Source organism: Grampus griseus, assembly GCF_964374135.1.
Source record: "Grampus griseus genome assembly, chromosome: 20".
Taxonomy (NCBI): domain Eukaryota; kingdom Metazoa; phylum Chordata; class Mammalia; order Artiodactyla; family Delphinidae; genus Grampus; species Grampus griseus.
The window spans coordinates 54,144,469-54,165,719 of record NC_139014.1 but is presented as its reverse complement, the minus strand read 5'-3'; the positions used below and the strand labels follow the sequence as shown (position 1 = coordinate 54,165,719).

At 52.3% G+C, this 21,251-nt stretch overlaps 1 protein-coding gene across 1 annotated transcript in view; it reads left to right on the top strand.

Moving 5' to 3' along the window:
* KSR1 (kinase suppressor of ras 1) overlaps positions 1-21,251 on the top strand; it is a gene marked incomplete at its 5' end in the record, with an annotated part of 151,324 nt that overhangs the window by 68,479 nt on the left and 61,594 nt on the right. The window contains 1 exon segment of the mRNA XM_082678709.1: positions 15,868-16,008. Within this exon segment, the coding sequence (XP_082534835.1) occupies positions 15,868-16,008 (141 nt within the window).

Here is a 21,251-nt window from a genome sequence, read left to right as displayed (position 1 = left end):
CTCCTGGGTTCTGCTGGTTCCCCAGGCCCGCTGGCCAGGTGGCAGAGCCTCGCCTGGGTTTGTGTGCGCTGTGTCAGTGACGTGTCTCTCTGCGCAGTGGGAAGGGTCCTTGTCTGAACTGTGGGTTTGGGCTGGGGTGTTCTACTGTAAAGTCAAGCCCAGCGTGGGGCATCGGTCCCCGCTCCTGGGTTTAAGTTGGCTCTGGCATGACCAGCTCAGTGACTTTGGGTTGGCTCCCTGAGCATCTGGGTCCTTGTGTAAATGAGAATCCTCCTACCAGGATGGCCAGCATTGGCCTGGCTCGCAGTAGGTGCCCCGAACACCTCAGTCACTCGTGGAGGTAACGTAGCCAGGGGGCAGAGTGTGGACTCAGCAGTTGAAGTACCTGGGTTCAAATCCTCGCTCTGCCACTTCCTAACTGTGTGACCTGGGACTTCTCCTTGTCCTCAGTTTACCTGCCTGTAAGATGGGGACAGTGTTAGGGCCTCTCTCATCAGTTATTTGTTGTTGTTAATGTATTGAAGTATAGTTGATTTACAGTGTTGTGTTAACGTCTGCCGTACAGCAAACTGATTCAGTTACGTACATATATATACTCTTTTTCATACTCTTTTCCATTCTGGTTTATCACAGGATATTGAATATAGTTCCCTGTGCTCTACAGTAGGACCTTGTTGTTCATCCATCCTATATCTCACCAATTTTTTTATGAGGATTAAGTGGCTTAATGTATGTATAAAGCCCTTAAGGCAGTACCTGGCACGTGACAAACACTTCGTCAGTGTTAGCTATTATTATCTGATTTCTTCAATAAGTTGTGGTCAGTTGATTTCTTGGGCGGTTGGCAGCCCACCTGCTCTGTTTATTTTGAGACGGGGCCCTTCTTTGTTCAGCCATAGCTTGTCCAGGGTGGCAGGTATGCATGTGTGTGTGTCTTTGATCTGTGTCACCCCTGGCCTGGAGGACAGCTCCCGTGACAGCCCGTGTGCCAAGCCTGGTGGCTGCCATGCTGCCCCTTCCAGGTCCTCCCGGGCTTGCTTCCGCAGGTTGCATCTTAATCGTTGTCCTGGTTTGCTTCACTCTGCTGCTTAGTCTGCTCACTGGGGTTCCTGTCACACGGGCCCGCTTGTGTGTTACCTGCTCAGCCTCTGGGGTGAGCGTGTTCCAGCCTCACCTGACCTTGTCTGCATTTGCCCCTTTTTGGGGAACACATGAGTGTAGCTTGGGATTTGCCATGTAAATGGACTCACTCGGAAACAGGAGCAAGAATCTTAAAGGAATCAACAAGTCAGAATTTAACTACTTTCAAAGATAACAAGATACATTTTGTGATAAAAATGGCTGACCATGAGTATTAACAATCTACCAGGCCTCGTGCTAAGCACTTCACATCTCCCACCCATGAAGGTAGTACTGTTATTCCCCATTTTACAGATAAGGAAACTAAAGCATAGAATGGCTGAGTAACTTAAGGCAGCTGGACAGCAATAGACCTGGGATTTGAACCCAGGTCTGACCATCCCTCTCCCTACCGCCTCTGGCCGGCATTCCTGGGATAGCTCAACAGTGACGTTCTGCTATCTGAGCCCTTTCTCACTCTCCACCAATGGTAGTGTGGATGATGTCAGCCCAGTTACAGCTGAGAGGACTGCTCTGGGCTTAGGGGCAGAGATCCTGTATCTTTGGGCCTTTGTGTGCTGGAGAGGGTAGTCCCAGAGCTGCTGTCACCTCAACCCCACTGCAATTCCATTCCCGGGTTCCAGGTCTGATTTCTTTCTTATGTCATCTAAACCCCACATTTCCTTATCTTCCTCTGCCCAGATAAAATGGTCTCTTAAGAAGAGTGCTGGGAAGATTTTATAACAGAGAAGGCTGTGGGTAGTCGAACGGCCTTGGCAGGTCCCTGGTGCAAAGAGGCGCGAATGCCCTCGCCAAGCGCCTCCCAGCCTTCCTTTCCTGAGAGGCATCTGGGGGGTCCCAGCTAGGAGTGGCCCCAGTGGGACGCAGTGCTTCAGGAGTGCTTGGTTTTAATCTATTAACTTAAAACAGTTTTGTCCCCTCTGGGGGGCTGGGGGAGGGGCGAGAGCACTGACAATTGAACTGGAAAAGCCTGGGTGTGAAGCTGGTGCCTTACAGTAAACATCCTGTGGCCTGAGGCATGTCACTTCACCCCTGAGCCTTGGTTTCTCATCTCTGTAAATGGAGATGAGGATGGTCCTCACGGGTCTGTGGGGAGGGTCGGATGGGATGATGTCTGTAAACTGTGACGTGCCGTGACCAGGTGTGAGGCATCCGCACAAGTACCCATAAGCTACCAGGTCATCTCCTTGGTGCCCTTCAAGCTAGAACGGGCAGTCATGTCACTGGTGGGGCATCCTGGTCTCACCTGAAACTCAGCTTGGTAATTCAGCGTCGAGGTGTTGCTCAGGCCTTGATAGTACAGAATGGATTGTAAAAGCGGGGGTAGTGCTGACCCGCCCTCTTGTTCAGAGCTGTTGGTTTCTACAGTCGGTTCTTAGCCCTGTTCCATGGGAAGCCTGCAGACACGTCAGCAGATCAGTAATCGACCCCTGCCTTTGGACACTCGCTTTTTGAGGTCTCCCCCAACCCCCTGTCCCGGGCTCCCTGTCAGCCGTCAAAGCCACAGCCTTACCCACGATTAAGGCCCCAGAGAAAGGAGATGGGAACAGATACTGGCTGGGTGCCTGCGGCAGGCCAGCTGCTGAGTATGTCTTATCGTTTTGTCTTGACAGTGATCTTGGGAGGCCAATCTTCCCCCTCATTTACAATAGAGGAAATAAAGGCTCAGAGAAATTGTCAATGGCCCACAGTCCCTTAGCTGGTAGCAGGTGGGGGTGAGATTTGAACTTCAGTCTATCTGACTCTCCATCCCCATGATCTTTCCCAGGAAGATAGGGGAGAACTCGCTCTTTCTCTTGCAGGAACATCTGGGCCTGCTCTCCTTTAAGGGGTGGCAGCTTCCTGCTCTGCATGCGGGCCGGAGGGGGCTGGCTGGACAAGCTCCTCCAGGGCCTGGCCGCTCTGGCAAGCGCTGCCTCTTTCTATCTGACCCCCTTCTGGGGGCTTTGGGAGGAGCTGGAGCTGGAGCAGCTGGGGCAGTGACTTTTGCTCCTGACAGGTGCAGGGCACCCTTCTGCCTGGGAGGTGGGGAAGGGGCAGAGCTCAAGCCGGGAGACACCTGGGCTGAGGTGCCTTTTCCAAGTCGGACCTTCGGGCCTGAAGGCTTCCGACAGGTAGCTGGCCCCTCCCCCATGAAGCACCAAGTTCTACTAAGTTAAACACATGTTGACTCATTTGCTGGAGAAACTCAGCTCTCCGGCTTCCTGCATTCCAGGGTGCTGGTATGCCAGAAATTCCCCAGACAAGCCAGCAGGGAAGTCTTGTCTTTATAGTAAAAATGCTAATAAAACATCTCTAGAATCTGCTCCTTCCTTTCCACCCACACTGCCACTGACTAAATTACCTTTTGTTCTCATTTGCTGAATTGCATTGGCTCCTTAATTGACTTTCCTGTCTCTGGTTTCTCCACACCCACTTCAATCTGTCCTCTACATGGTTTCCAGAATGATCATTCAAAAATCCAAATCTGACTACATTTCTTCCTTTGCATTCCTCCCCACGCCTGCAAGATTGATTGCAGATGCCTTAGTGTGGCCTTCCAGGACCTTCCAGAATCTTCTGGGACCTGCATGAGCTGGCCCTGCCCCCTGGTTGACTTTGCCCTCCCACCCTTCCCCATCCCCTCCAGTCTCTAGCTACTTGCTATATAGATCCGTTTTTTTTTTTTTTTTTTTTTTTTTTGCGGTGCGCGGGCCTCTCACTGTTGTGGCCTCTCCCGTTGTGGAGCACAGGCTCCGGACGCGCAGGCTCAGCGGCCATGGCTCATGGGCCCAGCCGCTCCACAGCATGTGGGATCCTCCTGGACCGGGTCACGAACCCGCGTCCCCTGCATCGGCAGGCGGACTCTCAACCACTGCGCCACCAGGGCAGCCCAGATCCGTTTCTTTACAAGGTTCTCTTGTGACTCTGGCCCTTGCTCATGCTATGTCCCCCACCTGGGTGCCATTCCTGCCCCTTACCCTCTGTCCGTGTGCCACACCCCATGCTCACCCTGACCTGTTGAACTCATCTCGAGGATTATTTCCTCTTTGATGCTGCCCCGCCCCACAGACCCAGTCCCCTTGGGATCCCACAAACTTCTGTGGCAGCACCCAGTGGCTGTCCTGGTCTGGAGGGCCCGAGGAAGCCCCGCCCGCACACCCGGACCTTGGTGAGGTTGGCTGGGCTCCGTCGGCACACCCTCCCTCTCCATGCGGGCTTGGGGCCTCTCCAGCCTCTCCACAGAGTCTCTCCATCAGAGTGGTCAGGGCTGCAGGAGACCCATCCTCTGTTCTGTCCGTCAAAGCACCACAGTCCTGCCCAGATTCAAGGGGAGGGGACACAGATCTTAGAGGGGAGGAACAGGAACTTCTTGGCCATCTTTAATCCACTGTGGTGGTCTGCACTTGCCTCCTGGCCTCAAGTGATCCTGTGCCTGTCAAACGGGGAGGAACAGCTCTCACCACGCCCTGCCAGGAGCAGGGCTCCTCCAGCCATTCTTTTTCTCTACAAATGCAAGACGCTGCACATCCTGCTTCACCCCACCCCCACTGTGTGCACCCCTGGAATCTGGATCGTCTTGTATCTTCTAGGGGCGAGGGGTGCATCTGGGGGTTGTATTCCCAGGCACTCAGCATCCACTACATCAGACAGGTGACTAGAACAAGGATTCCTCATCTCTCTGCCTCTCCCGTCAGGTTAACTGTCCATCGTTACTTCGGGTCCTGTGTAACGGATGTGAAGGTACTATAAGGTATCACATCTGGGGGTATAGCACACTAGGTTCCTTTTTCAATGTAACTGTCTAAGCCTCAGTTTTCTCATTTGTAAAATGAGGTTAATAGTAACAGAGGATTAATGTGGCTATTAGATGAGACAGGACCCATGAGGTGCATGGCACAGTGCCTCACACATAGGAATATCCAATTAAAAACACCGGTAGACAGTTGTGGTGAAAATGGTCCTGGAATACAAAAATTACCTCAAAGTCGTTCATAGGCCTAAACCAAAAAAAAGAAGGGATAAAACTTCTAGAACATAGAAGAACATCTTTGTGAAAGTGGGCTTGGCAAGGATTTTTTAGCTAGGAAGTAAAAAGTACAAACCAAAAAAGAAAAAAAATGGATAAATTGGACTTCATAAAAATGTAGCTGCTCTTTAAAATTTGGAAAGACTTTTTTTTGTAATTTTATAAATTTATTAATTTATTTTTATTTTTGGCTGCATTAGGTCTTCATTGCTGCGTGCGGGCTTTTCTCTAGTTGCGGCGAGTGGGGGCTGCTCTTCTTTGCGGTGTGTGGGCTTCTCACTGGGTGGCTTCTCTTGTTGCAGAGCACGGGCTCTAGGTGCGCGGGCTTCAGTAGTTGTGGCACGCGGGCTTCAGTAGTTGTGGCTTGCAGGCTCTAGAGCGCAGGCTCAGTAGTTGTGGCGCACAGGCTTAGTTGCTCCACGGCATGTGGTATCTTCCCGGAGCAGGGCTCGAACCCGTGTCCCCTGCGTTGGCAAGCGGATTCTTAACCACTGCACCACCAGGGAAGCCCTGGAAAGACTTTAGAAGGAATGCTTTTGGATGGCACATGGTCCCAAGAAGAATGGCAAGATACCTTCTTTTTCTTTTTGTAGATTTTCTGGAAGCAGACAGGAAGCCTTAGAAAGTTTAGAAGGAGGTTTGAGACAGTGCAGCCTTAATAAACGTTAGCAGGAAGGACTGCTTTCGGTGGCAAGTAACAGAAGATGTGACTTCCACAAACAGGCCCTTATGTGTCTCCTACTATGAGAAGTTTGGAGTAAGGTGGCTCATGTGTTTATCAGCTGAACAGTGGTGTCTGTGTGGTTCTCTGGATAACTTTTGGCAATTCTAATCTTCAAAGCAGGAAGCGGGGCTATGGGAAGCCCCGGAGACCGTCCCACTTGTGAGGAAAGCAAACACTTCCGCAGCATTTCCAGCAGACACGCCCTCGTGTCTCATTGACCAGAACTGTCACACATAGCTAATTTCAAAGGAAGCTGGAAGTGGGGCCCAGATCATCACAAGAGCCGTGCTGGGACCCCATCCTAGGTCGATTACATGGATTTAAAGTGAGGGTTGAGAACCGCTGACTCAGACCAGTTCATCACCGGGCACAGTGCTGCCCCAAACAGAGTGGGCATGGATATCAGCTAGGTAATGAGCAGCACCTAACGCAGCACCCATCATGCCAGGGGAGTTCGCCATCACATTAGTCCACCCCTGGTATTCGAGGAGCTCACCTGTCCTTGCCCCTTACCCCTTGCGTAGTCCTCTATCCTTTTCCGTGATGGTCTCAGTTGCTAGGCAACCAGTCATGTTCCTGGAAAAGAAGGCCTATCTGCCCAGTATATGGCACGACCTCCTACTCATCGCAGGTGCTTTCAGATCAGAGTTTGAAGTGTCTCACCTTCCCCCATCCCTCCCTCCTAGTGGCTTCCAGGCGCCAGGTCTTCAGGGTAGGTAAGGGAGTAGGCCCATGGCAGAAACCTACCTTTGTCTTTAGGTGCAGCCCCTGCCTTTTCTCCAGGCCTCTGCTTGATAATTCACACCCAGGCCCCCTACGGTGTGCGGTGTCAGGAATCCTCCGGGCTTACGTCTTATAATTGAGGGGTTGAGAGCGAAGCCATGCTCTGTGGGCTGCTCAACTTCAGACAGGCACGTGGAGTGTTTGAACTGGGACAAAGGCTGTGTCGATTAAGGGTCTAGTTTGTGGGGACACCACCCCTGTGGCTCCTGACACCTGCTCTCCCCCCGGTTTCCCAGCAGACACACCGAGCGTTGGGACCATCAGGGATGCTCAGAGGGTGGGCATGCTTGCTCCCCTTCGTTACCTCCCTTGGTCCGGTCAGATCTCTCTGTGGACACATCTGTCACCCCCACTCGTGTGAGTTCCTCAAGCTTATGCACTAGGTTGCTTATGGCCACGTCACAGCGCCTCTTGTTGCCAGGCGACGGGCACAGCTTTCCCAAGGACTTGTTGAATGAGTGGATGACGCACTGAGGCGCTCCTTCCTTCCCTCATGCCATCGCTTCAGGCCCAGGGCGGTTAAGGGTTTAGAGCGGGTGTCTGGCTTTCTAGTGATTTAGTCCAGTTTGTCCCCACAGCCCCTAAGGACCGCTAGTTCTAAAAAACCCGTGTGGGTACTGGGGGCTCATAGGGTTGAACTGAGGCAGGAAGCAAACCTGCAAAGGCAGCCCTGAGACGGTTCCTTTACTGACTTTTGAAAGCCAGGGTTGCTTTCTGAAGAGCACATTCGTTTGGCCCACCCTTGGCTTCTCAGGTGGGAGCTGTCTTAGGATATTTAGGTCAGGGGAATGCCTTCCTCTTGAAAACTTTTCCCGCTGAGTCTCAAGACCTCAGTGGAGCATGAGACGGGATGGCAGGTGTTGCTAAGGAAACTCGGGTCCTTGGCTGTCCACCCTGGCCGGGCTCAAGCTCCATGTTTCCCCAGAAGCCTGCTGAGTGTTTCTAGGCCACATCAGTCCCTCCTTTCCTGCCTACCCATAGTTAGCCCCAGAGCAATTAGAACGGGGGATGCTATCTAATGGGGATGCTAACTGCACAGAGGAAATCAACAGACTCGTCAGTGCCTCTGGGCAGGGTCTCCCACACGCACTGCTGTGCCGGCCCCTGGTACTGACACCCACCAGTGAGGCCAACGTCTGGTCCTGTTTTGTCTCAGCCTGGGTTTGAAGCTCGCATCTGCAGCTGGTTGTCAGGCTCCAGAGTCTGTAGCCCCAGTGGAGCCGACGAAGGGGGCAGGAGGCCCCGAGTTCCCAGCTGTGGCCGTCTCGCCCCGGCCTCCGTGGGAGTGGCTCCACTCGGTCTGGGGCGGACTTGTTTGTTTGTGTTTGAAGTCCCCCGACTCTGAGTTTTAACGTCAGGGCAGGGTTGCTGGGCGGGGAGATCGTCTCTGCACAGATGCACGCGTGTGGCGGCTTCCCTGGGAGGGAGTGGGTGCGGGACAGAGGGCGTGAAGGATGGCTGGTTGCGAAATACCCGGCTTGGGAATTGAGGTCACTTTCTCCTCTGCTCGCCCCACTTCCCCTGGCATGCTCGCTCGCTCTGCCCCTTGCCCACTAATGGCAGCCCCACTGGGTACCCTCGAGACCTCTGCGAGGCTCGGCGGTGCCAGGCCCGAGGGCTGCCGCTGACACTCTTGGAGCTGAGCGCCTGGCCTGGCCTGTGCGGAGAGCCATGAGCTGCGTCATGACCTCCAGAGGCCTCCTTACAGCCTCACAAATCATTTTGCAACACGTTGGCCGTGGCAGCCGGACCAGACTGCTTAGCTGGCTGGCTTGGCAGGAGGTCCCCAGAAGCTCACTGCAGCTTTGAGGAGGAGGTAAGAGAAGTAAGGGGAACAGCCCGAGGCCTGGGCAGAGCTGGCCGGTGCCGGGGAAGGAGCAGCAGCTTCAGGGACCGTACAGGGAAGGCTGGAGTAAGTCCCAAGAGCTTTGGCGACTTCCTGAAGTTTGGGATGGGTTAGACAGGGACCTGGCCCTAGCAAGGACTGCTGTGGACGTCCTCTTAAGAATATATAGTGCGGGGCTTCCCTGTTGGCGCAGTGGTTGAGAGTCCGCCTGCCGATGTAGGGGACGCGGGTTCGTGACCCGGTCCGGGAAGATCCCACATGCCGCGGAGCGGCTGTGCCCGTGAGCCATGGCCGCTGAGCCTGCGCGTCGGAGCCTGTGCTCCGTAACGGGAGAGGCCACAACAGTGAGAGGCCCGCGTACCGCAAAAAAAAAAAAAAAAAAAAAAAAATACAGTGTGGCCCACCTGGAAAAGGGATCAGGGTCCCATAGGTGTAGGTGAGCTGGAAGCTGGCCCAGAAACTGTGCCTGCTGCCTGGAGGGCTGAGTGAGCCGAGGGGAAGAGGGTGGACGTGTGGAGGCCCATCCAGGTGCATCTCCTCATTCTGCAAAGCATGCCGGGGTCTCCTCGAAAGGGGCAGCCCCTGATAGCGGTCAGGGTGGTGGCTAGTTTTAATGAATTCAGAGCTGGTTTGGAGCCAGGGCTTGGGTGTAGCCCAAAGGGTGGGTACTTGCACAACAGGACCAGAGGTGGTGGCCCATGATGGCTGAATACCTTTGGAGAGTGTAGGGCAGTCTGTGACTTTTATTCAGAGGACTCATCGCCTGGAACTGTCGGGACGTGGCTGGATCTGAGGCTTGGGGCCACAGGAGAGGCAGACCCTGCCCACTGCCATCCTGCTCGTGCCGGTCAGGACAGCTTAGATGAGCAACGGCGCCAGGGAGTCGTTATTTGGGGAGATGGTGTGGAATATAGAAACAGGGCGTTGGGTTGAGGTCTGAGTCCCTTCATGATTCAGAACAGTTACAGAGTTCTCAGAGCCTCGGTTTCCTCCCCTGTAAGATGAGAATAATAAAATACACCTTTAAGTCTCACGGGTTCATTAGCACGTGTGGTTTGACTATGGGTGAGTGACCCTGAGTGACAAGCTGCACTTGTTATCGTGCTGGGGCTGGACTCAGAATTGCCTGCCGCTGTTTGTAGGCTGGGTGGGCGGGTGTCCCTCAGCCAGTGAGTGAGCCAGGCGGGTTGCCAGCACCCCCATCTCGACATGGTTCTTTTCTCCCATCAAGAATCTGGAAAGATCTGTGACTTTTTTGGTTATACAGAACTATTTTGTGGGAAAAATGATATGCTTAGGAGCTTTGGGGTAAGGTATTACATAAATAGAAGAGATTATCATCACTACCAGGGTTGATAATGAAGTGTCGACGCGATTTCCATAATTGAGAGAGCCCACTGCTGTACCTGGGAGTCTGGTGTCCATCTCCGCCTGTGCCTGGGATTCATTGCCCATTTATATTTCACCATCTGTCACCTCTGACCCGCCTGCCCTGCTTGAGATGGGAAGTCCTGGAACCCTGAGAAGGCAGTGATCTGCTCAGGGTCCTGCAGCAGCCAGCGGGGTTAGGGCGACAACCGTCTTGGCATCTGGTCGCTTCTATAGCCTGGATCACAGATCACCCATAGAAGAGACCTCCCCCTCCCAGGCCCTGTGTTTTAGGGTACAGCTGACTTTGTTTGCAAAACCAGTTGTCTGGAAAGACGTGTTTTCTGCAAAGGTGCAAAACCCTGGGTGAGAAATCATCCAGGCACACAGCCGTCGCCTAAGGCCTTTCACGTTCCTACGCTCTTACAGCTCTGGGAGCTGCTTCCTTTTCCCGGGGAAGTTTTTCTCTTTCAGTGGCATGTACTTCGGGAGATCTGACTGGTGTCTGCTCTTCAGGGCTGTCTGACTGGCCTCATCTCCATGGAAGGGATGCTCAGGGCAGCCTCCGTTTGGGAGGCCTGTTTGGGAGTCACGCCAGCACAGCCAGGGCTGGCAAAGGATATTTGAAGTTGATCCGGGTGCCAGGCTGGGGTGCAGGTGCTTGTCTGGGCAGGCAGCATCCCCAGAGTCGACGCAGCTCCACTCCAGCCACGTCATCTGGTGCTAATGGTGGAGGTGTGAGCGCTCCAAGGAGAAGGGGTGCTCAGCTTTCTTGGAGGCAACCTGGGAGCGGGGTCTTGGCCCTTAGACCCGAAAATAAACATCCCGGCTCTGTGAATATCACCAGCATTGTCCGGAAGGCCATTGCCAGCATCTGGGTCTTCTTTAGCCCCATCTGTGAAATGGGCACGACCTCACCTGCGTTCTCCCTGTCACCCAAGGAGGTTGTAAGAGAACCTGAAGACTTAGCTGGGTGAGGACACCACCCACCCAGGCTTCCACTGAGCACGTGTTTCCTTGTGCTGGGCATTTGCTGAACATTTTACATCCATGTTTTCTCATGTAAGTCTTCACAATAGCCCTTGGTAGGGGATCATCCCCATTCTAGAGGTGGGGAAACTGAGGCTGACAGGTTAAATCTGTGTTCACCTGCTGAGGAAGTTGGGGGCGGGGGACTTTGAGACCAGGTCCCTCTGTCCCGAGAGCTGGAGTTTTTCCTCAGAGCTACACTGAGTCTTGGACGTGCTTGGTGTAACCAAGGGTAATGTTCTGGGCCTGTATTTTTGTCAGTGTTGTTCCAAGCACTTTCATATATATTTGGACCCCAATTTCCATAAAATGTTAACCCTTTTTCTAGTGAGATTGAAGCTGAGCTAAGGGGGGATTTCCCCAAGAGCCTTTACCATAAATGTCAGAGCTGGGACCAGAGCCTAGATCTTTCCGCCTTGGACACTCAGTGAGCGCCTGCTGTGTACCGTGTCTCGGTGATACCCACCGACTATTTGCAGGCTGACATGATGCTCTTCTGCTCCTTCTTTAAATCAGGCTGAGTGTCAGGGCGGGGACGGGATGCACACCCATGAAGCAAAAGGGTATCAGGGGTGGAGGAAGACTTTTGTTCTACCCCAGGTCCTCGCCTGGGGCCAGGGTGCTGATGACTCTTTCCCACTTGCTGCTGGTCCCATCGCTGAAACCCCCAGGTGCTCTTCTTTCTGAAGAATTTATATCTTGCGGTTTTGTGGTTAAGAGAAAATGACGCTACCCATGAAAAACCCTCACGGAGGCCCCTGGTGCTGGGCCGGCAGGCCCTGCTACGGCTTGTCTGGGAAAGTAGCCCCTGGGTGTTTCTGCGACTGCAACCAACTTTCTAAAAAGTGAGAGCAGCTTTATTTTTGCTCAGGTGGGAGCTGCTGCATGCCGGGCACCTCCTTAAGCAGAACCCAAATCCGCAGGTGTCGTTTCTTCTTTACGATCTCCAGTTCACCGGTCCTGTGTCGGGGTCGCAGTGCACCCCGACTCGTCCCCTTTCCTGGTCCCCGCACAGGTGGCCAGGCTTATGGGTTGTCAACTGCGTGCAGTGAGGAATCCCTTTAAATTCTGCATGGTCCTACCTATGGGCCCCCTCTGGGCTGCCGAGTGGGGATCCCTAACAGCCTTTAAAAAAAGAAACCGCTCGCTCCGCTTTGGGGGAACGCCCCCCGGATTTTGAGACTCTCGAGCTCCTGAGCCATTACTTGCCTGATGGCATTTGTTTTCCACTGGCATTTTAATAACATGTGTGCCTGTCGGGGCCCCAGAGTGTATTGTGTGTTCATTTGCCCATTCATTCAGCTAAGGTTTTACGGTAGCAGACCACGCGCCAGGTGCTGTGCTGGCCCCTGGGGATCTAGTGGTGATCAGGTGATCAAGAACACAGACCAGGCCCCTGGCTTCAGGGAGTTTCCTGTCTAAAGAAGGAAGCAGACAAGTAAGATATTAGAACCGCGCTGAGTGATCTGATGGAGGAGAAGGGCTGGGGCTGTGAGGAACAGGGCTGAAGGGCTTGGTGAAGTCTTCCTGGAGGAATGGATATCTAAGCTGAGTTGTGGAGGCTGAGAGGTCATTGGGATGAGCCTTCCTGGTAGAGTGCCAAGGGCTGCGGGCCTTGAGGCTGAAAAGGGCGGGACACGTTGGCGGGGCTGAGATAAAGCCCCCAGATACTGGCTCGTTGTCAAGGCCAGGTCGGCTGATCTCGCTGTTGACCTGTGGTGGCCAAAGTCTTAGCAGAATGGATGGGTTATTAATTGGCTCCTAGGGGTGCAGCCCTTGAAACACTCGGGCTGGTGACGGTCCGCCCTCTTTGCTGCTGCTATTAGCGCCAGCAGCCTGAGCTCTTTGGTTCACGCAGAAAAGAATGGTTTCGACTTTGCACAGTTAATTGACTTATTTATTGCCTTCTCTTTGGTCAGCAATCTGGCACTGTGGTTTGAGAGCAGTTTGGAGTGGAAGGAAGCCCTGGCTGTGAGAAACCTTTCAATGTGGGGATAAGGCCCCTGTGTTTTCTTCCCTCCTTCCTTCCTCAGGCATCTTTGAGCACATGTTACGTGCCAGATGCGGTAATAGGCGTGTGGGGACAGTCAAATGAGGTGGGCACGGTCCCTGCCCTGATGTAAAATAATGGGGGACTAACCTAGTCTTTGGGGGTGGTTTCCATACTATAATTCAATCCTCCCAACCAACTACAAGCTGGTATCATCCTTGCTGTTGTACAGATGACAGAACCAAGACTCAGAGATGTTAATGCACTTCCCCGAGGTCACACAGCTGTTAAATGGCAGAAGCTAGATTCGAACCCAGATTCTGTTCAACTCTGAAGCCTGTGCTGTGTCCACTGCCCCGGGAGCTCACGTCTATTGGGGGAGACCCAGTCAGAAGCTCGAACATGAACCCCTCTGTGATAGGCGCTACCAGAGAGGTGTAGACAGTGCACTCGGAAGGGGAGATGAGGGATTCTGATTAGCCCGGGAGGTCTTGCCCAGGCCAAGGACATTGTGGCTGGAGGAGGGAACGATTTCCTGCCAAAACAGTTTGAGCAGAGGCCTGGGAGTAGGGAAGTACAGAAGGTATTTGTGGAATCCCTGTAGCACCCAGGTTGGGTGGAGAGGAGATGAGCCTGGAAAAGAAAGTTGAAGCCCTGAACTTGGAATTGGCCTCTGGTCACAATTGGGAGAGATGGGTCAGAGTGGGACACGAGTGCCTCTACTTAGCCCCGTAGGATGAAAGCAGCACTTGTGTCTTCACATTCGTTAACTTTATGCTCTGAAGATGCTCCCAGGGGCCTAGGTTCCATAACAGGACAGCACATAGTACACTTCTTGTGTGGCAACCGGAGTTGCCAGCCTCAGCAGAGAGCGTTCCATTAGCCGTGTCTGCTCTGGGTACCTGAAGGGCATGTGCTGCAGGAATGCCACTGGGTTTGCCTTTGTCTAGGTTTCACTAAACATCAAAACTGTACAATGAGTGGAATTATTTTTGTTCTGACTCAGTGTTTCCTCTCTAGCCATTGTCCCCACTTGCCGCTGAGCTCTCTAGATAGCAGGACTTAGCAGAGCTCAGGGCTGCAGGAGAGGGCCCGTGCCCCTGAGTCTAGCAGATTGGGACCAGATACATTTCTGGGGGAAACTTCAGAAAGACTGATGTAGAAACAATGGTTTTGTTGTCATGATGGGTCTCATTTCACACCTCATATCCCTCTAGCCATAAGCGTTCTTTAACTAGGGTCTGTGGATAGAATTCAGGGGGTCCGTGAATTTGGAGGGGAAAAGAATTGTACCTTCTTTTTTTTTCATTAACCTCATCTGAAATGTAGTATGTTGTTCAATTTGGATGGAGGCAGCAAGGCACAGCCATCTTAGCAAATATGTGCGGCTCGGTCACCAGTAGACATCACAGCTGTTTTCATATCACATGACAGTTGTGGGGCTATCTGAAAAAGCAGTTTGTACTTGTCACAACTTCAAAGGTATGAGACCCGTTGCTAGATATTGTTTGATAGAGATATTGCTTTAATAGAGAAGATTATAATACTCTATAACGATTTAAAGTAATACTTTGATAAGTATATTTAAATATAATTGATTTCATTTGTAAACCTAATGTTCTGTTTTATGGATTTAAAAGCATTATTCTTAGAAAGGGATCAGGGACCTCTCCAGACTGCCAAAGGGCTCCATGGTCCAAAAATGGTCGAGAGCTCCTGTTTGGAAATTGGGAGGCTTTCTAAGTATTTGAAATTTTAAATTATTAAATGTCAGTCATTATTTTTTAGCATTGCAGCTGTGCTAACAAAAAGACTCCTTACTCTTTAGAGAAAATATACCGAGATATTTACAGATGAAAGGAAAAGGAATGAATTAACAAGGGCAAAAACCCTGAAGGGGGCAGCAGGTCTTGGGAAGTGGTTCCAGGGGCAAGGTTCCTTTGTCCAGGACTTTGAAGGTGGTGCCTGTCTTTGGGGGAAGCTCTCAACGGGTGCCTGGGTCGCTGGGTGTCAGCCGAGCCTGGTCCTCTTTGTGTTGTGCGCTCATTTCCATCTGTTCAAGTCCACTCCACCTTCTCAATCAGCCCCCGCTGCGCCCGCGCTGCTGGTCTCGCCCCTCTGCATCCGTCAGCACCCGGTTGGTCGGGGCCCAGCGTTTGTCAAAGAGAATGCTAGTCTGACTTTAATTTACCCTTAGTTTTTTGAAGTTTTAGCCTTTTGAGAGTCTTTTGAAAGCTGTGGACACGCTTCCCTGGGAAATGCACAGATTCACATGTCTGAAATTTGCATACATTTCAGGGCTGGGTCTTGGTGGACCCAAGTCAGGGACCTTTGCCAGCCACGCCACAGCCCACAGGCCTGGCCAGCACTCACGGTGTGTGTGCTATGTGCCAGGCACACACTGAGTGCTTCGTTTCTTCTCTGCCCCCCAGAGAGGGAGGTTCTATTATTACCCCCATTTTCTGGAGAAGGAAACTGAGACTTTCCTGGGGGCGGGGTGTTCAGTAGCTTGTCCAAGGTCACAGGGCTAGGGTGTGTCTGAGCCTTCGGATCCCAGCCCAGACAATCTGATTCTAGGCTGGAAGCAGCCTAAGTGGAAGGTTACTCATCTTCCCCAAACCCCCGTGTCTTCCGCATCGTCAATCACTGACGCGCCCCTCTTCCCCTTCCCACAAGCAGGGAGCCCTTCTTCCATTTAACCCAGTTCTGTCTTCTGCCCAGTCTCGACAGTTACTCTCCAAAGAGCGTAGTCCCAAGGGGGAGGCCGTGCCAGCCAGCCTTGGGTGGGGTGACGGGTGATGGGTGGTTCTCTAGGATTTCCTGCTTCACCCCGTTTGAATGGCAGCAGAGGGGGCACCTGGCAGGCCCCCGTCCTTATCACACGGCCCGTGTTTGCCAGAGCTCCCCATGTCATGCTCGGGGCTGCCATGTACACGTGCCCAGAATGAACCCACTTTTCTTTCCTGGACTTCCCACAGGCAAAGCTGGTCCGGTACATCTGCAAGCAGCGGCAGTGCAAGCTGAGCGTGGCTCCCAGCGAGAGGACCCCGGAGCTCAACAGCTACCCTCGCTTCAGCGACTGGCTGTACACCTTTAACGTGAGGCCGGAGGTGGTACAGGTACGTGGGCCGGGCTGTGGGGATTGGGGTCTGGGGGTGGGGCATGGGGGGTAGTCAAGCAAAGGGACCACGCACAAACCCGAGGACCAGCTCCACTGTGGCTAGTGCCCTCTACTCAGGAAAGGGATGTGGGGGGATGGCAGCAACAGGAGGGACTCAGGGTACATGTGGCTCTAGTATGTGTCCTGGGCGCCATCGCTTTATGAGCCAGACAGCCTGACCACACCACTCATAGGTTCGCCGTGAGGACAGCAGCCAACATTTCTGGAAACATCGGCTGTGCAACAGACACTGTGTTAAACACTCTGTGCAGAGAATCTCACTTCATTCTCACAAAACCCTGTGAAGGAGTTACTATCATTATTGCCATTTTATACTTGAGAAAATTAAAGCACAGAAGGGTCAAATAACTTGTTTAAAAGCATACAGCTAGTAAATGATGGCTTTGGAATTTGGAAGCAAGGGTCTGAGTTTAGTTTTCTCCTGTAACTGCAGTACTATATTATTTTCTTTCCTTTGTTCTCTCTTGCCATCCATCCAACCTACCCACCCACCTACCCACTAACTAATCAACCAGTTTGCATGGAGAGGGTCAGGGGTCCAGGGCAGCTCTCACGGGGCATCAATAAATCAATGTTTGGCAGGTGTGATCCACCCAGCCAGGTCTTTTAAATCCTTTATTTCTCTTCTAAAATCAAAAAGATGGACTCTTGCTATTGTTTTAAAAGTAATATGAATTCATTTGCACTTTGGAAAACAGAAAAGGGAGGGAAAAATCACATACGTATTCCCACTACTCAGAGAAAAATCTGTGATCGTTAAGATTCTGATTTTTCCTTCTAGTCTTTTTTTTTTTTACCCTAATAGTTAAATCTTGAAAAAATCTCTAGTGGGTTAGACCTGTGCTGTCTAGTAAGGTAGCTAATATTGTGACTTGGAATGTGGCAAGTCCACATGAGATGTGTTATGATTTCAAAGATATAAATTCAAAGGTGTGCTGAATGAAGACTTGATACAGAAAAAAGGAAAGCAAATATTAACAACTTTAAAATTTTAATCTGGTGAGATGACACTTTTAGATATATTAAGCTAAATAAAATGTGATTAAAATTAACTTCATAGATATTTACTTTTTAAAATGTGGCTGCTCAAAAATGAAAATTTAAGTGTGTGGCTTGCATTATATTTCTCTAGGGCAACACTGGTTTAAACCATCCTGAATAAACAATTTTATATTTTGCGCTTACCATTTGACCTGCTAACCAGCCTGTTTTCCCCGTATTTTCACACTTGGTAACCCCCAGCCTTTTTTTAAGTGGATGCATAATGTTGAAGTGTATGTACTGTAGTTTACTAGGCAGAGGTTAATTCCAGTTGTTGACTATTATATATAACATGGTGGTTAATATTATCTAGGAAGCTGTTTGTGTATTTAAGAATTTTCCCTAGGAGAGATTCCAGGACAGGAGGTGACATGAGCATAAAAGGTTTGGGGAAGGGGGTGGAAGAAGATGGGAATGAATGGGGGGGACCCACAGGGGCGCTCTCAGCACCTTACATGCTCCCGGCCCTGGCCCCGGCCCCAGTGGCCCTCATATTTGTGGCGTATGCCAGCTTTTAAGAAACTGGCAGACGGACTTCCCTGGTGGTGCAGTGGTTAAGAATCCGCCTGCCAATGCAGGAGACACAGGTTCAAGCCCTGGTCTGGGAAGATCCCACATGCCGCGGAGTAACTAAGCCCGTGTGCCACAACTACTGAGCCTGCGCTCTACAGCCCGCGGGCCACAACTACTGAGCCCACGTGCCACAACTACTGAAGCCTATGCACCTAGAGCCTGTGCTCCGCAACAAGAGAAGCCACTGCAGTGAGGAGCCCATGCACCGCAAGGAAGGGTAGCCCCTGCTCGCCGCAACTAGAGAAAGCCCACTCGTGGCAACGAAGACCAACGCAGCCAAAAATAAATAAATTAATTAATTAAAAAAAAAAAGAAAAATACTGGCAGAAAAGAGTTGGTCCATGTGAAGGTTGAGGGAAACTGTTTTGTGAGCTGGAGGTACCTTGGGCGTTATTAACAGTTCCACGTACGTGTAACACGTAATATGTATAATGTATACGTATAATAACACATAAGACGTATAATGAACTTCACCTGTCTACATCTCTCCATCTATCTCCCCACCCATCCCCACCTGCCTCACAGTTTTCTGCCATACGGGAAGGAGATCCAAACATATAATGGTTAATCCATGGTGACAGATTTAAAATCATGGGCTTGGAGACTAGGAAGAACTGAAGGGTCCCTCCAGCTCCCCAGGCCAACCCCTAAAATTTCTCTAGGGGCTCCCCACCCCTCCCTAACATCTCAGGATGAAGCCGTTTCCCCTCACACTCATGTCTGTAGCTTAAGTTGGAGACACTGGAGCCCCATGAGGGCAGTGACTTGCCCAGCGTCTCATCAATGTCATCCCTACTTGGCTGTGAGGGTCCAGAGTGGCCGAGGGGCTCTATGAGGGTCCCAGAGCTAGTAACAGGGACAGACTTGAGGTTCAGACCTGGGCCTGCTGGACTCCAAACTGTGCCTTCTAACTTCCTGTCTTGGGCCTGAGACATCGCTGGCAGATGGCTTTGCTCCTCAAGGGGTTTCCCTCAGATCTCCAGAGATGCAAAGTGTGCAGGAGACCCAGCCCCACCCATGTCAGTCTTTGAGACAGGAGCCAGCTGTGCCCAGGGCAGAAGCCAGCTGTGCTCAGGGCAGAGGCCAGTACCACGAAGGCTGGCTACAGAGGCTTTTTTGGCCTCTGGGGAGCACTCTGGTGGCAGCCGGTACAGGGGTCTCCCAGTCGGGCCCAGAGGTAAAGCAGATTCTGAGTCAGGTGATGTTTGAATCACAAAGTCATGCGTGATAGAGCTGGGTGGTAAATGAGGGGCAAGCTCCTTTGTGCTCAGTGGTCAGACAGGCAGGAGAGCCCAAGAGCCAGGTGTATTTGGGAGCCAGGATGCTACCTGGCGTGGAGCAGTGGGGCAGAGTCTGAGCAGAGAGCTGTGTGGGGACGGCGGGCTCAGGATGAGACGACACGAGTGTCTCCAGTTGCTCAGTGACTCTTGCCCCAAGACGTACTGCAGACCCGCCCACCTCCCTCCATGTCTCCCTTCCCCCACCACCACGGTCCAGGCCCCCATCCTCTCTCGCCCAAACTCCTGCAGCAGCTCTGGAACTGTCTCCCTGCTTTATCATTCACCTGCTTCATTGCATTTTCCACACAGCCGCCAGAGTACCCACGAAGAAACGTAAATTGGATCACGTCACTTTCCATTGCTTCCCACTTCTTTCCGAATAAACACCAGATGCCGCACACACTTGGACCTCTGCCCACCTCTCTCTGGCCTCATCTCGTTCACTCTCCCCTTCGCTCCCTCCGGTTTGACCTTTGCACCCACTCTCCCGCTCTCTGAAGTGCTCTTTCCTAGGCTGATCCCATGGACATCATTCTAGTGTCAGGTCTATTGTCACTTCCTCCAGGCAGTCTTCCCTGATGATGTGACCTAAAGGTCACTCCTATCTTTCATTTTCTACCAATGCACCTTGGCTGATTTTCTCAAGGGCACCAGTCACTTTCTGGAGTTTACGTAACTTATTTGTTGCTCGTGGTCTGTCTCCTCTCTCCCGCTGGAGTCCAAGCTCCAGGAGACAGGGACCTGCCTGTGCTGGTTGTTGGTCACAGAATCCCCTTTGAGTATTGGGCCTGATGTGATGACTGTTTGAGAAGAGGGAGGAAGGGTGGATCTCATCATGACATGGCGGATGTCCCCTGAGTCAAGGGTTTGGTCCTGAGTGGGTGGTGACACAGGTTATTCCAGGGTCTGGCTTTTCAAGCCTATAAGATGGGCCACCGTTGGGGCTATAGCCCCAAAGATCCATGTTCCCAGTCATGCCCGGCTGCCCATGAGTCGGCCTCTGGAAAGACCCCTGGGAGAGTTGGTGCTCCCGGGGAGGGGGCCTTCTCCAGGAAGGCCGGAGCCCCAGGGAGCCCTTCTGACATAACGGACCACCTTTCATTTATTAAGGGGTTGTGCTGGGAGGCCTCTGTGTCTGATTATGAGTCTGCACCATGACTAAGGGGCTCCTGGGACCCCTCAGGGTCTCATTTTGCCTCAAAGCTGACATATAGAGAGCACACCTGGCGTGTAGTCCAAGTGCTGTGTATGCACTGAGTCCTCGCTCTCTGCCACGTCTCTCTCCTGCCTCTTAGAAATGCCTGGGTTCTTGGCCTGGCTCTGGGAACCTGGCCAAACCCTTAACCTCCCTAAGCCTCAGTTTCCTTCTCTGTAAAATGGGGGAGTAACCCATGTGCCATGTGTTCGCTTAGGCAGTTGTGAGGGTCGAGCACTTCGAGGCACTGTGGTGTTTGCTGGGGTGGAAGAGGGAAAATTAAGGCCGTTTCCTCACCTCATCCTCAGCTGCCATTATTCCTGAGTGAGTGTCAGACCCAACAGAGACTGTTGGAGGCTTGTGCACCAGGCAGCTGTAAATGGCCATCAGGGGAGTGGATGGAGACAGGGGCTGGCTGGGGGGCGGTTTTCTGAATCAAGAGGCAGTGGGAGTTGGCCGAGGGCTTAAGACAGAAGGCAGCACATGGGACCAACTGGAGGCAGGCCCAGTGTCTGCCTCCCACCTGCTGCTGGTCCCAAGGGCCACACATGGTCATCCTTACCACCATTGGCATCCTCACCATCACCGGTGGGCTGGAGGAAATGAGGCCAGAGTGGCTGGGGAACAGGAGGAGGGCAGGCTAGGCTGCCTGGGTTTTAAGAACCACAAGGAAACACTGGCCGGTTCTCACTCCATCTTCCCCCAGACTCCCCAGACCCTTCTTCTCAAGATTAGTCTTTTTCTTCCCCCCAGATCTCATGTCAGTTCAGGCCAGAGTGTCCTGAATGTTGGAAAGAAGGCTGTTTCCTTTAGAAATCCCAGCCCCTTCTGACCCGGGAGGTCTGCCTTCACTCGCTGTGTTCCTTAGAGTTTCTCCTTGCCATGGGGGGGCGGGGGCAGAGTTAGAGTAGCTCCGCACCTGGCTTCAAGGCCAGCCCTGGGGCGTTGCCCTGTCTTGTTCTGTTTCTTAACCCCGGCAGTTGTGTGGACTCTGTTTTTGTTTTTGTTTGCGGTACGCGGGCCTCTCACTGTTGTGGCCTGTCCCGTTGCAGAGCACAGGCTCCAGACGTGCAGGTTCAGCGGCCATGGCTC